The 15670-nt window shown below is 53.2% G+C and overlaps 1 protein-coding gene across 1 annotated transcript; it reads right to left on the bottom strand.

Annotated features, from left to right (window-relative positions):
• Positions 1–1546: 1546 nt before the first annotated feature.
• HPD (4-hydroxyphenylpyruvate dioxygenase) lies at positions 1547–12501 on the bottom strand. The gene is made up of 14 exons (XM_015536433.2): positions 12446–12501; positions 12302–12328; positions 11598–11660; positions 11138–11242; positions 10516–10558; positions 10236–10318; positions 9203–9292; positions 8065–8168; positions 7562–7639; positions 6846–7008; positions 6641–6712; positions 4434–4556; positions 2000–2116; positions 1547–1908 (listed from the first exon to the last, which is right to left on the bottom strand). Exons 1-14 carry the CDS (start codon positions 12446–12448, stop codon positions 1798–1800), a joined length of 1182 nt encoding a protein of 393 aa, XP_015391919.2. The 5' UTR covers positions 12449–12501; the 3' UTR covers positions 1547–1797.
• Between the last annotated feature and the right edge of the window lie 3169 nt (positions 12502–15670).

Raw genomic sequence — 15670 nt, 5'->3', positions numbered from 1 at the left:
GTGTGAGCCTGGGCAAACCCACTTCCTAGTCCGTGCTCAGCCGATGAGGGTCTGTCGGCCCATGTCCCGTCCAAGGAGGCATGCACCACTTGGCACTAGTTGATTATTGCATAGGAAGGCAAGCCCAGAACTGCCTAGTTGTTCCGAGAAGAAACAGAATCCTAGAATTTGTATGTGAAATAATCCTACTTTCCGAAATGATTCAAATTTGTTTAAAACTATACAGACAGGGGCATCTGGGTGGTTCCATCAGTTGAGCATCCGATTCTTAATTTCAGCTCAGAGTCATGATCCCAGAGTCATGGGCTCTAGCCCCACATTGGGCTCCACGTTGAGTGTGGAGCCCTACTTAAGATTCTCTCTCTCACTCTTTCTTGCTCTCTCTCTCTCTCTCTGCCCCTCTCCCCACTCGAGTGCACTCTCTCTCTCTACAATAAAAAATTGAGAAAATGTATAACTATACAGACAAAATAAAATGCATCTGTGAGCCAGATTTGGCCCATGAGCCACCATTTTGTAAACTTCTGAGATACAGAATTTCTCCGCTTTGCATAAGCCACAGGAAAATAGAGGGAGGATAGTTTTTAACTAGCAGCATGGGCCTGGGGCTGCCATTATTCCTCTGGCTTCTCACTGTTGTTCTTTTCATTTCTGAAGTTCACGATCCCAGAAGCCCTGACTTCTATCATCTTCCTTTCTCTGGTTTTTATTTTCTCTCTCTCTCTTTTAAATATTTATTTATTTGTGGGGAAAGCGCAAGCAGGGGAGGGGCAAAGAGAGGGGGACAGAGGATCTGAAGCTGGGCTCTGCGCTGACAGGCTGACAGCAGCGAGCCGGATGTGGGGCTCGAACTCCTGAACTGGGAGATCATGCCCTGAGCCAAAGTCAGGTGCTCAACCAACTGAGCTACCCAGGTGCTCCTCCTTTCTCTGGTTTTTAAAACCAGAGGGCAGAAGCTGAGGGGCTCCGATCCTTCCCACCTGCTTTACTTCTCCGGCTGGGAACCATGTCTCTAGGTTGCTGAGCGGGAGTCCCTTGGCTAACATCCTCCTCTCTCTGAGGTCCGTAAGTTTGGGCACAGGGCAGGAAACCTGGGATAGAGATCGTAAAGCCATCAGATAGGACGCTGTCCAGCGCGGTTTCACCTCAAGGCCTCCACCCTTGTTTTTCCCTCCCCCTGGAATGCTCTTTCCCCAGATTTCCCCATGGCTGGCTCCCAAATGTCACCTCTCCAGAGGGGCTTTCTCTCTGTTGAAATTAGTACCCCCTCCCAGCTTTACCTCTGCTCAATCTCATCATCACCCGCTTTATCTTCATAGTATTTACCACTCTATGAAATGATACTGTCTTCCCCTCTAGAGTGTCAGCCCTCTGCCCTCCTCGGTTCCAGAATTCTCCCTGGCCGGCATGGTCTCTCTTAGCAAAACGCTTGCACCGTGCCTTCCTCGCTCGCTCTGGGCTGCGAAGCTAGAACGCAGACGCCTCCGGCAGTGCTGACGCCCTGAGCACCCCCTGCAGGCCAAAGGGCGTCACTGCTCCAGCCAGGCACAAACACCACGACCCCGCACGGGGGACCCGTGTCCGCTTTATTCCGAGGGCGGGAGCAAGGAGCTGCCCCACCGAAGGGGGCGTGGTCAGAGCCTGGTGCTTCGGCTTGGTGGGCGGGGCCTAAGGGAGTGGCCAGTAAGGAGGGTTTGCAGTTCAGGGTACGTGGTGGGGTGGGCGTGTTCCAGGTCTGGGGGCGTGGCCCACCGGGCGCCCGCAGGTGGGCGGGGCCTCGCTAGGTCCACCCGCGGCCTACATGCCCGGCACTATCCCGTTGTTTTCTAAGTCGGTAAGGTTGCCCCGCAGGTTCTGCTCCTCTTCGAAAGCCTTGAACAGTGAGTTGAAGTTGCCGGCTCCAAAACCCTGGAGCGGGAGAGAGAAGGTGAGCTGCGGGCCCAGAAAGCCAGCCATGCTACCCTGCATGCTCCCGAGGGCTGTCGGAGACAGGTGGTACCTGGTGGTTGTGGCGCTGGATGACTTCCAGGAAGAGCGTGGGACGATCCTGCACGGGCTTGGTGAAGATCTGCAAGAGGTAGCCTTTCTCATCGTAGTCTACCAGGATTTTCAGCTCCTAGGTAGGAGACAGGGGGCAGGGTTAGGGGGGCGGCTGGCTCACCCGTCTAACGTGGCACGTGGGGTCTTTAAAAAGTCCCTAAGGAGATGCCTGAGTGGCTCAGTGGGATAAGCGTCTGACTTGATTTCTGCTCAGGGCATGACCTCATGGTTTGTAGGATCGAGCCCGCCTCCGGGCCTGAGCTGATAGCACAGAGCCTGCTTGGGATTCTCTCTCTCCCTGTCTCCCTCCTCCTCCCCACCTCTCTCTCTGTCCCTCTCTTTCTCTCAAAGTAAATAAACATTTAAAAAATAAAAACCAAAAAAATAAAGTCCATAAGAGCTCCTGCACCTGAAAGCCAAGAAAAGACCCCATTCTCCCGCTGTTCCAGACACTTCCAAATAGATCTCTAAATTGTCCTGTTACCACCCACCTGCCTCAGTCCCTATGCCAGCCACCATCAAGGCTGTCCTGGACCTCTACACAGGTCACCTCTACACCTCACCTCTACACAGGTCCCCATGTTTCCCTCTTGCCTTCTTGCAATCCATCCTCCCCACAGACATCCAAGGGATCTTTCAAAAATCAGATGGTGTCAGGGCGCCTGGGTGGCTCAGTCGGCTAGGCAACCAACTTCAGCTCAGGTCATAATCTTCACAATTTATGGGTTCCCAGTCCTGCGTCTGGCTCTGTGCTGACAGTGTGGAGCCTGAAGCTTGCTGTGTCTCCCTCTCTCTCTGGCCCTCCCCTGCTCATGCTGTGTGTGTCTCTCCCTCCCAAAAATAAATAGGGGCGCCTGGGTGGCTCAGTCGGTTAAGCGTCCGACTTCGGCTCAGGTCACGATCTCGCGGTCCGCGGGTTCGAGCCCCGCGTCGGGCTCTGGGCTGATGGCTCAGAGCCTGGAGCCTGCTTCCGATTCTGTGTTTCCCTCTCTCTCTGCCCCTCCCCTGTTCATGCTGTGTCTCTCTCTGTCTGAAAAATGAATAAACGTTAAAAAAAAATAAAAAAAAATAAACATAAAAAATAATTTAAAAAATTGGATGGTGTCATTCCCCTGTTTAAAATCCTCCAGTGGAAATCAGAACTCTCATATGTTGCTTGGTGGGAATGTAAAATAGTGCAGCCTTTATGGAAAACTGCAGATTCCTCAGAAGGTTAAACATAGGGTTACCGTATAACCCAGCAATTTCAGTCCTAGGTATAAACCCAAGAGAATGAAAAACATGTCCACACAAAAATTCGTATGAGAATGATTACAGCAGCATTACTTACAATGGCCCCAAAGTGGAAACATGCCCATGTCCATCAACTGATGAACAGATAAGAAAAATGTGATATATCCATATAATGGACTACGATTCAGCCACGAAAAGGCAGAAGCACTGACACCTGCTACCACACAGATGAACCCTGAAAACATAACGCTGAGTGAAAGAAGCCAGACACAAAAGATCACATATTGTACGATGCCATTTATATGACATGTCCAGAAGAGGCAAATCCAGTGAGACAGAAGATGGGTGAGTGCTTGCCTAGGGCTGCAGGGAGGAAGGTGATGAGGGGTGTGAGGTTTCTTTTTAGGGTGATGAAAAACGCCCTGAAATTGATTTTGATGATAGCTACACAACATAGTGGGTAGTTAAAAAACCACTGAATTGTATACTTTTAAAGAGTGCCTTATATGTTATGTGACCTATGTATGGATAAGGCTGTTAAAAACAAACCAAACAAACAAACAAACACAAAAACAAACAAACAAACAAACAAACAAAACCCCCAAACCCTCCATTGGTTTCTGGCCATAGAAGAACAAGATCCAAACTCCTAAAGAATCTACAAGAGGAATCAGCCCCAGCCAACCTCTATGACCTAGGCCAGTCCTCAAACACTTCCTTTCATCCATTCTTGCCTTATTTCCATTCCTCAGACACTTGGAACTTGCTCCTGACTCACGACCTCTGTGCTTGCTCTTCCCCTAGCCCTTCACACAGCCATCTCCTGCTTATTGTTTCGAGTTCACTGAAATGTCACCTCCTCAGAGAGGCCCTCCTAGATCACCTCTGGTGCAGTAGCCCCAGATCATTCTCTGTCGTAGCCTGTTTTAACTTTCTACACAGCACCAACTCTCTCTCTGATGGTGTTTGTGTTATTACTTGTTTGTTATCTGTCTCCCCGCTAGACTGCAAGTCCCATGGTGGCAGGGACCCAGTCTGGTTTTCCTCTTGTGTCCCAGTGCCTGATGCAGGGTAGAGGCTTAGACAATATTTGTGAGGCAAGATGAAACTCAGGGCTCATTCTCCCCATCTCAAACTCAAGGATCCTGCACTCGCCTCACCTCCAGGACATCAATGTTCTCCTTCACTCGGATCTTGGCAGACTTGAGCTTCTCCCGCAGTTGTTTGTAGTATGTTGATGGAACACCCAAGAACTCCATGCCTCTCTCTCTCAAGTGGCGAATCTGTCTCAGAGTAGGGTCAAGGTCAGTCTCCTCTCTGCATGCTCAACACCCCTAGCCAGGAGGAGGCAGAGTCCCTATCCTAGCTTCCCCTACCTGCCAGGATGCATCCCTGTGACCTCATGCCCCTCCTCTTCTGGACCTTGTGGGCCCCATTAGAACCACAGCAATCGCAGGGCACCTGGGTGACTCAGTCGGTTGAGAGCCCGACTTCAGCCCATGTCGTGATCTCACGGTTTGTGGGTTCGAGCCCCGCGTTGGGCTCTGTGCTGACAGCTCAGAGCTGGAACGTGCTTCGGATTCTGTGTCTCCCTCTCTCTCTGCCCCTCCCCTGCTCACCCTCTGTTTCTCTCTCTCTCTCAAAAATAAATAAACATTAAAAAAACTTGTTAAAAAAGAACAGCAATCACTAACATTTATGGAATTCTCATTATGTATCTATCTCAAGCACTTTCCGTGTGTTGCCTCATTATGTCCACGCAGTAAGTTTTTGAGGTATCCGAACAATTATCCCTATTTCATAGCTGGGGACACTGAGGCATTGAGAGATTAAATATCTATTCTCAACGTAGTAGTCAGAGTGATTTTATTAAAAAATACAAGTTAGGAGGTGCCTGGGTGGCTTAGTTGGTTGAGCATCCGACTTCGGCTCAGGTCATGATCTCACGGGTGATGAGTTTGAGCCCCGTGTCAGGCTCTGTGCTGACAGCTCAGCGCCTGGAGCCTGCTTCGGATTCTGTGTCTCCCTCTCTCTCTGACCTTCCCCTGCTCACACTCTGTCTCTCTCTCTCAAAAATAAAATAAAATAAAATAAAATAAAATAAAATAAAATAAAATAAAATAGTAAAATAAACTTTAAAAAAATTAAAAAATACAAGTTAGGGGTGCCTAGGTGGCGTTGGTTAAGCTTCTAACTCTTGATTTCATCTCAGGTCATGCTCTCACGGTTCATGAGATCAAGCCCCACATCGGGGCTTGGGATTCCCTGCTTGGGATTCTCTCTCTGTCTCTGTCCCTTTTCTGCTCATGCTCTCTTTCTCTCTCTCAAAATAAATAAATAAATAACTTAAAAAAATAAAAAAATAAATTAAAAATACAGGTGAAATCATGTCACTTCTCTGCTTACCTCACAGTGATGTCCTCAGAGTCAAGTTCAAAGCCCTCACCATCTGCCCTCAATTCCACCTTCTGACCTCATCTCCTACCTCCTCTCCCTTGCCCATTCTGTTCTAGCCGCGCTGATCTCCTGGCTGTGCCTTCAACCTTCCTCTGCCCTGCTTGTCCCTTCTGCTTGGGGCACGTTTCCCAGGTGTCCACAGGCTTCCCTTCTTACAAGCCTACGTTCTCAGATGCCTCCTTCTCAATGTGGCCTTTCACGACCGTCCTATTAAGTGTGCACTGTCACCATCTAATATATGTATTTTACTTGTTGCCTCCATAAGGGCAGACACTATTGTTTTGTTGACTGAGGTATCCTAAGTACCTAAAAGGGTGCTTGGCATATAATAGGTGCCCAGTACACATCTATTGGATGGGTGAATGAATGAACAAATGAACAAAGTTGCCAGGGTCATACAGTGAACTCCCGGTTAGGCCAGGATGGAATGGGGCCGTTCAGGCTCCTGTCCACTCTGATGTACTGCCACGTAGGGAATAGGTAGGACCCAGTCTCCCCAAGGGCTGGTTCCACAGACTCAGCACATTTAATTTGGCTCAAAGGACCTAATCCACCTTGTAGCCTAATATCTTCATTTTCAAGGTGAGGCAACTGAAGCCCAGAGAGGGGGTTGAATCCCCCAGGGACACACAGCAAGTCACTTGCAGAACTAAGACTAGAATCCAGGCTTCCTCTTACTCTGGCACCTGCTACTTTTAAAGCCAGCAGAGAAACTGTTGTGCGGAGAACCTGAACTCTCTGGGGTGGGAATGTGCCTGCACGTGAGTGGTAGCAATCAGTCAGGGAGCCGGGCCAGCCATCTGGGCCGGTGAAGACGCCCTAGGATTGCTACTACCCGCCCCCCATGCTCTCCTCCATTTTGCAGAGATTGGCTCTGGAGCTGAATTAGGACCAGGAATGAGCTTCTAACCGCTGTGATGATGTCTTGGGTCTTGAGAGCAATGTGCTGGACCCCAGGGCCCCCATTATAGTCCACATATTCCTGTGGGAGGAAACAAGGAAAACACTGTCATTGGCCCCTGTCACCCACACCCCAGCCCCTGCAAGAGCCTTGAAACCTCTTTCCTGCTTTCTTTTCCCCCAACCAGGCCCCCGGGGTCCAGGGAAGGCCCCACCTGGATCTGGGACTTCTTCTTGCCCGGTGCTGGCTCATTAATGGGCATCTTGATGGACTCCTCATAATTGGCCACCACGATTGAGCGCAGAGAGCTGTATTCTGTGTGCACCTGTGTGTCGTCCACAGACCAGAAACGATGGAACTGCAGATTCTTCAGGTACCTGCGGGGTGGCATAAGGACCCAGTGGCTCTGAGCGCCAGCCGGGGACTGGCTCCCTGTCTCTATTTCCACCTTCCAGAATACCCCCCGCCCCGCCCCGAGCAGGCTCCAAAAAGGAACCACCGTTCACTTACATCATATACATCATAGACCTGTACCTTTATTATGACAATTTTCTTTCGGATGCAAGTGAAGTGTCTTGTAACAACACCCGTGTAGTATGGCAAAGGTCGAACAGATAGAGGTGCTTTGAGAAGGGCACTTGCTCCTAATTTGCACAAGGGCACTGTTTGGGGAGTGACAGACTGCCTCCAGGTCTCCCAGGACTGTGACCCCCTCTGTGCCGAGGTTCCCCAAGGTTCGTCAGGTTCCATCACTTTGAACCTCAAAGCCCCTGGACTCCACGGTGATGGCTTTACAGGGAGAAGATGCCTCGGTGACATAAGGCTAGGCTCCCGCGCCCTTGTGGCCCCATTTCCCACGTTAGTGTCTTGAGGCAAGAACCGGGGGGCGGGCCTGACTCATTTGCGCGGAGGGGTTGGGCCGGGACTCACCAGTCTGAGGCAGACTCCATCTCCTGATCAGGCTGGTTTCCCACAATGTGGTCGATAATCTCCAGACTGCAGCTGGGCCTGGGGGAAGGAAGCCGTTAGGCGGTGAGGATGGGGCTATTTCCTCAGTCTCCCCGTTCCCGCTGTAATAGCTCGCTGTGACATAGGACTACCAGAGGCAGCCGTTCGTGTCAGCTCACACACTCTTACTAGCCCCATTTGACAAATGGGGAACTGAGGCAGAGGGAAACGAAGTAACTGCTGAGGTTAAATGGCTATAAAATGACAGAGCCAGGGTTTGAACCCAGGCAGTTACGTCCAGAGCCTATGTTCTTAGCCTCTGTGCTACCCCTTCAAGCCACCCTTGGGGACCCTCGGGAGTTCCCCGGCAGGCTCCCAGATGCTCTGTCTCCTCAGAGAAGCCCCGTCTGCATGGAGGATCAGGGAAGTGCTTTCCACCACCCCCCCTTCTCTGCTCCCCTCTCCCGGGCCTGAGGCGTACGCACAGCTTGGAAAGTAGGGGGTCCACGAATGCTGGGGCCTCGAATCCAGGCAAGAACCGGCCGGTATAGTTCATCTTTTCCACCAGGGTGTGTGTCGTGTCCCCGTACTATGGGTGGAAAACAGCCCAGCTTGGCCCCTGAGCCCTCATCCCCACTGAGGCTGGGCCACACGTCACGATGCCAACACAGCTCCCACCCGGGTCTGACCCCAGCTCAAGATGGTCACCTCCCCCTTTCTGAAACGAATTGCCACGTGCCATGTGTTCGGGAACGTGCCATGTGTTCGGGACTTTAACGGTCTGCCTGCCACACCCCCCCCACCTCCCCGCCCCCTGGGCCCAGGATCTGTGAGGGCAAGGCCGAGGTTTGGCTCATCATGGTATCCTCAGCACCTAGGGCAGTGCCTGGCAAGTAGTAGGGGCTCAAGAAAAATGTGTTGGCTAAGTGAGAATGATGAGGGCATTGGATCAAATTGTACCCAAGGGTTCTTTCAGTCATCTTAACGATCTTTAAGCTGCATTTAACCTTGAGGTGATGGGACCTGTGATTGTCTCTGTACGACAGTAACACAGCCTTGGAAATCTTTGCTGAGTGTCTGCGACATGCCAGGCACTGTTGTTCGAAATGCTGTGCACACATGAGCTCATCTGAGCCTCGCAATGACCCTGGCCGGGGTTATAGTTGAAGACACTGGAGGCACAGAAGAGTTAAGTAGCCTGTCGCGCGTCACACACGCGGTCCAGCTGCAGGCCCTGCAGCCCGAGTCACAGAGAGGTGGCGTGCTTTGTCCAAAGTCACACAGCTGGAAGAGGGCGGGGCTTCCCCAGACCCCACTCACCCCCTTCTGCAGAGCCCCTGCCTTTCGTTTACATCCCATTGTCATCACGGCCATCCCCCTCCCTACCCCGCAGGGGAGGAAGGGAAGCTGGTGTGGGGGGGGACCGGTTGCTCCCATGAGCCGCTTCACCCTGGCCAAGCCTTGCAGGCAGTCAGACTTGAGGGAGAACGTCTGCGTCGAGGCACAAGGGCGGGAGGGTAGGATGGAGCGGGGGGGGGGGGGGCACGCGAGGATGGTGTGGGGAATCCTGGCATCTCAGGGGAGCGGACAGCAGGAGGGGTAGGGGCACCGAAGTTAACTCACCGTCTGCAGCACAGCCAATTTCACCTTCCCGAATTTATCTTGCTCTATCCAGGGCTCCCGCACGATTTTGGCGCCCCGTTCCCGGGCTTTCTGCAGAGGAGATGGGTCAGGGAGGCGGTTAAGTGCTGGACCCTCCCGGAGCCCTTGCTGGCTCCCCCTCGGTCCAGCCTCTGCGGGACTTCCCCACCTCGTCCTGCCACGGGCTCCTCCGGTTTTTCCAGCCCCGGGCGGGAACTACAGCCAGCTTCAGCTACCGCCCCTGACACCCATGCCTTGTGCCCGTCTGGCAAATAGGGAAACTGAGACCCGGGCCCAGGGTCGGGGCTACGAGAGACAAACCAGTGGGGGTGGGAGCGTGTCCCATCTGCACTACCCCACTCTGTGGCCCTTCCCCCTCTCCAGTCCTCAGCTTCCCCATCTGCAAAACAGGTGGTTGGATAGGAAGAATCCGACGGGCATTTATCGAGCACCTGTGTCAGACCCTTGCCAGGCACCCTTACGTGCATGACTCCTGCATTCGTTTAGCAAAACCTGACTGCATAGCTGTGCTTCTCACACGTCAGGCATCAGTGAAGGTAGTAACCTCTTCCACCCTCAAAGCAACATTACAGGAAAGGTACTGCGATTGTCTCCGTTTTATGGTTGAGGAAACAGAGGCGCAGAGAAGTTAAGTCACTTGCCCAAAGTCTCACAGATAATAAGATTCAGACCCGGGCAGTCTGGCTCTGGAGTCTATGCTCTGAACCTCCAAGCTGCTTCTCGAACAGGGTGTTTGGTTCGGAGTCGCGCGCGAGAAGTCGTAATTATGATCTCATTTCCTCGGGGTAGACCTCAGTGAGGTAGGTGCTCTGAGTGTCCCCGTTTTACAGATGTGGAAACCGAGGCTCGGAGAGACGACATGCAGCTGGCAAGGTGGAGCTCAGGTGTGCGTCACAGCGGTGTCTGGGGTTGTCACCCCAACGCGGCAGGTCCTCCGGCCCTGACCTACAGGGGACCCTGTGACAGACCGAGGGCAGCCCAGAAGCCGTCTCACCTGCACGATGTAGTCACAGTCTTCCACCTCAAACGCGATGTCCTTCACTCCATCGCCGTGTTTTACCAGGTGGTCGCCCATCTCTGTGGCCGGTAGGGGAGGTCGTGGCGCTAGAGCCATGGTCCCCTCCCCCCTCCCCTCTACTGTCAGTCCCGGGGTTCCATCTCCTTCTAGGCTGGGGAACCCTCCCTGAACTGGACCCACTCCTTTGTTCCTTACCCTTCCCCCACAATAGCTTGTCTTCACCCCCTGGTACCCTGAGCCCCCGGGGCCTCCTTACCTTTGTTCCAGGGGTTGAGGGCCGAGGAGAAGACAAACACGATCTAAGAACACAGAGGAGAAAGGAGGGGTAGCTGGTGGCTCAGGAGAGCACCTGGCGATGTATTCCCATCCCCTCCTCCCTGCCCACCTGGGAGACACCCCAGGACCACATCACCCCTCCCAGCCGGGCAGGATTCCTTAACCCTGGGTTCCAGCTCCGTCTCTGCCGTAGCTTCTCCCTGAGATGAGCTCTTGGCTCTGGCCCCCCCAGGGGAGGGAATCCCCAGGGGTCCCGGGGACCAGGGCACTGCTCGGACTTTCAGTTCTGATGTCTGAGGCCTCCGCCAACTTATCAGGAACATCTGTGAGGCCAGCGTTGGGCCAGGCCAAGGAGATGACACTAACGTCCGTGTTGCAAGTTGTACAAAGGTGCCCGTGGAGGGGAGAGTGGGGGCTCTCAGCCCATGTTCCCTTAGCTCCACCAGACGTCCTGGGAGAGAACCGGGTCGGCCTGGGGAAAGGGCCTCCTGGTCTACTTCACCCAGAGGCACCAGAGCCCTAAGGAGACTCAAAGACCAGCAAGGGAAGAGAAGGCAAGTGGGAGCCTCCTGGGTGAGTGGGGTCCTGGGGTGGCGACTCACCTTGCCTTGCTTGATCGCGTGGCTGACCACCTCCCGGGAACCCGTCTCCAGGCCCTTGTAGGCCAGGGGTTCAAAGCCCATCTTGTTACAGTAGAATGACGCAGCCTAAATCACAGAGTTGCAACCGGGTTCCTGAGGGCCAGCCTGGGGGGCCCCCAGCTGAGAGCCTCCAGTCCCCCTAAGACTGTCTGCCCTGTGGCCCCAGGCACAGAGTCCGTCCTGCGAAGAAAGGCCACTGCCTGGCCCATTCTGATGTCAGATAAGTTTCCTGCTGGGGTCTGAGGCCCTGATTGTGTAATTAGGATCCAAAGAGTGTCTGTCTTTCCTGGGATGGTCCCAACACTGGCCCTGATCCTCCCCACCCAGGGGCCAATCACAGGCCCTACTGGAGGCCCGCCCTTGTCCAGGAGGCTCTCTTGCCTGCCCTCTGCCCTCTCCAGTTCCCGGGCCCAGCTTTTACCTGCTTGGCATTGCCAACCCAGAAGGTCACGGAGTGGAAATGGAGGAATCGGCCCCTCGCCGGCTGCAGAAGGAGAGAAGGGGAGAGGCTAAGTCTCTGGAGGTGGGTCTAGAAAAGCGCGGATGGAGAGGTGTCGTCTAATCACTTTCCTTGTGCCGGCCTTCATTCCAGAACTGAGAAACCAAACACCCTGCGGCCTTGCCAAGCCTCAAGAGACGTTTCTCACGTAGAGACTGGTAGAGATTGAGCTCCTGGGGGTTAGGATCAGAAAGCCCCCACAGGAGCCCTGCCCAGGTCTCCCAGAGGGGAGCTGCCGTTTGCTACAGCCACACGGGTTTAAAGTTAAACCTTAGAAAGAACTTCCAGGGCTGGCTGGCTGGCTCAGTCAGAAAAGCATATGACTCTTGATCTCAGGGTCGTAAGTTTGAGCCCCATGTCGGGGGAGAGATTATATTAAAAAAAAAAAAATCTAGAAAGAACTTCTAGACAGGATTAATAGATTGGTAGAAATTTAAGAAGAAGAGGTAAAATTTTTCTTAGCAGGGCCAGGCTGAGTCCTGCTAAGTCTTTGGGGGACGGGGACGGGCAGAGATGAACCTGAGCAAGCATCTTGGACGTCACACACCCACCGAAGTTCCCTTCCTGCTCTTTGCTGACATCCCAGTCTCCCGGGGCCCTGACCCCACATCTCCCCTCCTGCTTACCTTCTCTCCTTTGTTGCTGTAAGTCGTCTGAGGAGAAAGAAAAGGACAGTAAGACTCGGAGGCTCAGATACAAGGCACGTGTCTGGAAGTCTCACCGCAGATGTCACCAGGGGGAGGCTGCCATGGCCGCCGGCAGGCACTTACCATGATTAATCGAGGTCAAACTTCCTGCTCTAAGACTGAGACAAGAGGCCAGTGGAGTGCTGTTCACAAGTATTTAACTCCGAACAGGTCCCGCCCCTGGGCTCCTGGCCTTCCTAGGGGTGGGCGGGAGCTGATCCCAGTGCTGGAAGCACCTAGGCCTGGGAGCCTCTGATCTAGCCGCAGCCCCATTGGACAGGGTGATGCTGTCGGGCCCAGAGAAGGGGTGTGACCTCCAAGGCCAATAGCCAGCAGCGCAGGGCCACGGCAAAGAGCCAAGGGCACACTCCAGTACCCCAGGCTGGGACTGTTTTCTCTGTCCATCAGAATAGAAAGCTCAGAAGTCAAGGCCAGATGGAGTGCAGTGGTCGCTCCAGAATTCTTGTTTAGGGAGAATTTGAGGGGGGATAGGGGCTGGTCTTGAAGCCCTGAATGCATAGCGAGTGCGTGGTTTATAATTAGGTAAAAGGGCCATACTCCATGGTGGTTAGAGGCATGGGTATGGGGTTTGGATCCTGGTCCTGCTACAAACTATGTAACTGGGGAAAGTCATGGAACCCCTCTGAGCCTCAGTCTCCCCGTGTGTAAAATGGAAGCCATAATAGTGTGGTTGGGATTAAGTGAGATAAAGCATAAGTTTTTGGAATAGCGCCTGGCGCGTGGAAAGGTCACTTGTTAACGCTGGTCATGATTACTTATGTTCCTTTAGGGCTCTCGGCAACTGATGGAGAATAGGGGGCCTTGGCGTTGCCACAGCCTGAGTATTGGGAAAGAGGTTATGGTCCTGCCCCCTGCCCCAGGTTCGCAATATCTGCAGACTGGTGGGAAGGTGCAGCTAATGGCTCTCGGAGGAGGAATGCCAGGACCCTCCTAAGCAGCCCCACGCCCGGGTCCTCAGGTCTCAGGTCTCACTTTCCTGAAAGATGGAATGGTGGCTGCTGGCCAGCCATGGCATTCACCTGAGGGTCCCAGGACAGCCTGCCGCCTCTCGTTCCACCCCAGTCCCCAGAACCTCTGTTGCTGAGCCATCCTTCCCTTTTCTCGGGGAACTTACTTTTCAACTATCCTCATTGCCTGGAAACTTTTTCTAGTCTCTCATGCTTACGGTGTTGGCTCATGACTGTGTTATGACCCCCTACCCTCTTGCATTTGGGCTCCCCAAATGTCCTGCATCAAGCCTTTTTTGCCCCTCTTTCTTTTGTTTTGTTTTGTTTTCTTTTTTTAAGTTTATTTTTGACAGAGAGAGAGAGAGAGAGAGAGAGAGAGAGAGACAGAGCATGCGTGGGGGAGGGGCAGAGAGAGAGAGGGAGACACAGAATCTGAAACAGGCTCCAGGCTCTGAGCTGTCAACACAGAGCCCGATGTGGGGCTCGAACTCACGGACCGCAAGATCGTGACTTGAGCCGAAGTCCGACGCTCAACCAACTGAGCCACCCAGGAGCCCCCCTCTTTTTCTTTTCAGTATGTAAAAACAAATCAGCGTGAGTGGTAATGCCTTTAAGGATCACTTGATCCAACATTAGCATATTTCAGGTGAGACAAACTAACAGTAAGAAAGTGCTGGAGGCTACTCTCCTCTTTCCTTCTTCCCTCCCATGCCTTTCTCTCCTCACCGGGGAGCAGAGAGTGGCTTGTGCCAGGGAGGAACCCCCCTTCCGCCTTCCTCAGCAAACCCTATCAGCTCCCCCCTCCCAAAGGGCTGTTCTCAAGTTGCCACCTTCTCCAGGAAGCCCTCTAAGAACTCACCAGACCCAGGTCTGAGGTTTAGCTAAGCCCTGCCACGGGTCAGCCTTAGCCAGCAGCCCTGAGGTGGGGTCCAGGACAATTAGAGAACTTTTCCAAGTCATGCAGTTAGCAAGGGGCACGGTACAGCTGGAATATGAAATGGGTTTTTCTGACGCCACAGCCTACACTTTTTTCTTTTAATTAAAAAAAAATGTTTTAATGTTTATTTATTTTTGAGAGAGAGACAGACAGACAGCATGAGTGGGGGAGGAGCAGAGAGAGAGGGAGACACAGAATCTGAAGCGGGCTCTGGGCTCCGAGCTGTCAACATAGAGCCTGACGCAGGGCTTGAACCCACAAACTGCCAAATCGTGACCTGAGCTGAAGTCAGACGCTTAACCGACTGAGCCACCCAGGGGCCCCTCACAGCCTGCACTTTTAATTCCTGCATTGCCTTCTATACAAATAGGAGATGTTGGTATTCCCACTAGAAGGATGGGGAAACTGAAGGCCAGAGAAGGAACATGTGTCTGCAAGGTCTCAGAGCTGGTAGGAATAGGGATCTAGGGTGCCTGGGTGGCTCAGTCGGTTAAGCGTCCGACTTCTGCTCAGGACATGATCTCGCGGTTTGTGAGTTCAAGACCCTCATGGGGTTCCCTACTGTCAACACGGAGCCTGCTATGGATCCTCTGTCCCCTTCTCTCTCTGCCCCGCCCCCCTATTGTGCTCTCTCTCACTCTCTTCAAAAATAAAATAAACACTTAAAAAATTAAAAAAAAAAAAAAAAAAAAAGAATAGAGATCCAAACCCTGGCCTATTTGCTTCTGGGACTGGATCTCATTCCACCAGTCCAGACATCATTTCCCAACTTCTCTCTTCTGTTTTCTGGGCAAGTCTGGAGACTGGCGAGGTGATCCTACCTCCTTGTTCTGCCCCTCCTGGGGGTGCCTTGCCAGCCTGCCCCCAGTGTCTACCTCAGCCCTCTGGGTCTAGGTTTCTAATTGAGAAAAATGGTGTGGAGGGAGCCCAGAGTGGAGCTCACAGGCCAGAAGTTTCCACCAAGGGAGAAGGGCCTCAGTGCAGCCCTCTCGGCCCCCCAGCCGAGGCGGAACATCCTGTCCCCGTGTGCGGAGTGGCCAACTGGAACCTCTACTCCTGGAGCTTGGCCTGACTGGTGTCCTAGGCACAAGTCAATGTTTACCAGATCAAGGGAGCAGATTATCAGCAGCAGAGGGCTGGAGGCAGATGTCTGGCTCAGCTGGCCAGGGCTGGTGGCTTTGTCCTACCCTCTGGACTTTGCTTCCAGAAACACTGTGGATCTCAGTCACACTCTGGATATACTACTAGATGCCTCTTTCAGCTGCACGCAGGGGCTGGGGAGGGAGAGCCCACAGGGCTCAGTCTCTGTAGCCCCCACGTTCCCTCCCAGACTCTCCTTCGCAGGCTGGGCCCAGTTGGATAACGCATCAGCAGTGGCTGGGTTATGGCTGTCTCTGCTCTTTG

The sequence above is a fragment of the Panthera tigris genome, chromosome D3 (genome assembly GCF_018350195.1).
Source record: "Panthera tigris isolate Pti1 chromosome D3, P.tigris_Pti1_mat1.1, whole genome shotgun sequence".
NCBI classification, from domain to species: domain Eukaryota; kingdom Metazoa; phylum Chordata; class Mammalia; order Carnivora; family Felidae; genus Panthera; species Panthera tigris.
This window is presented reverse-complemented; position numbering and strand designations above follow the sequence as displayed.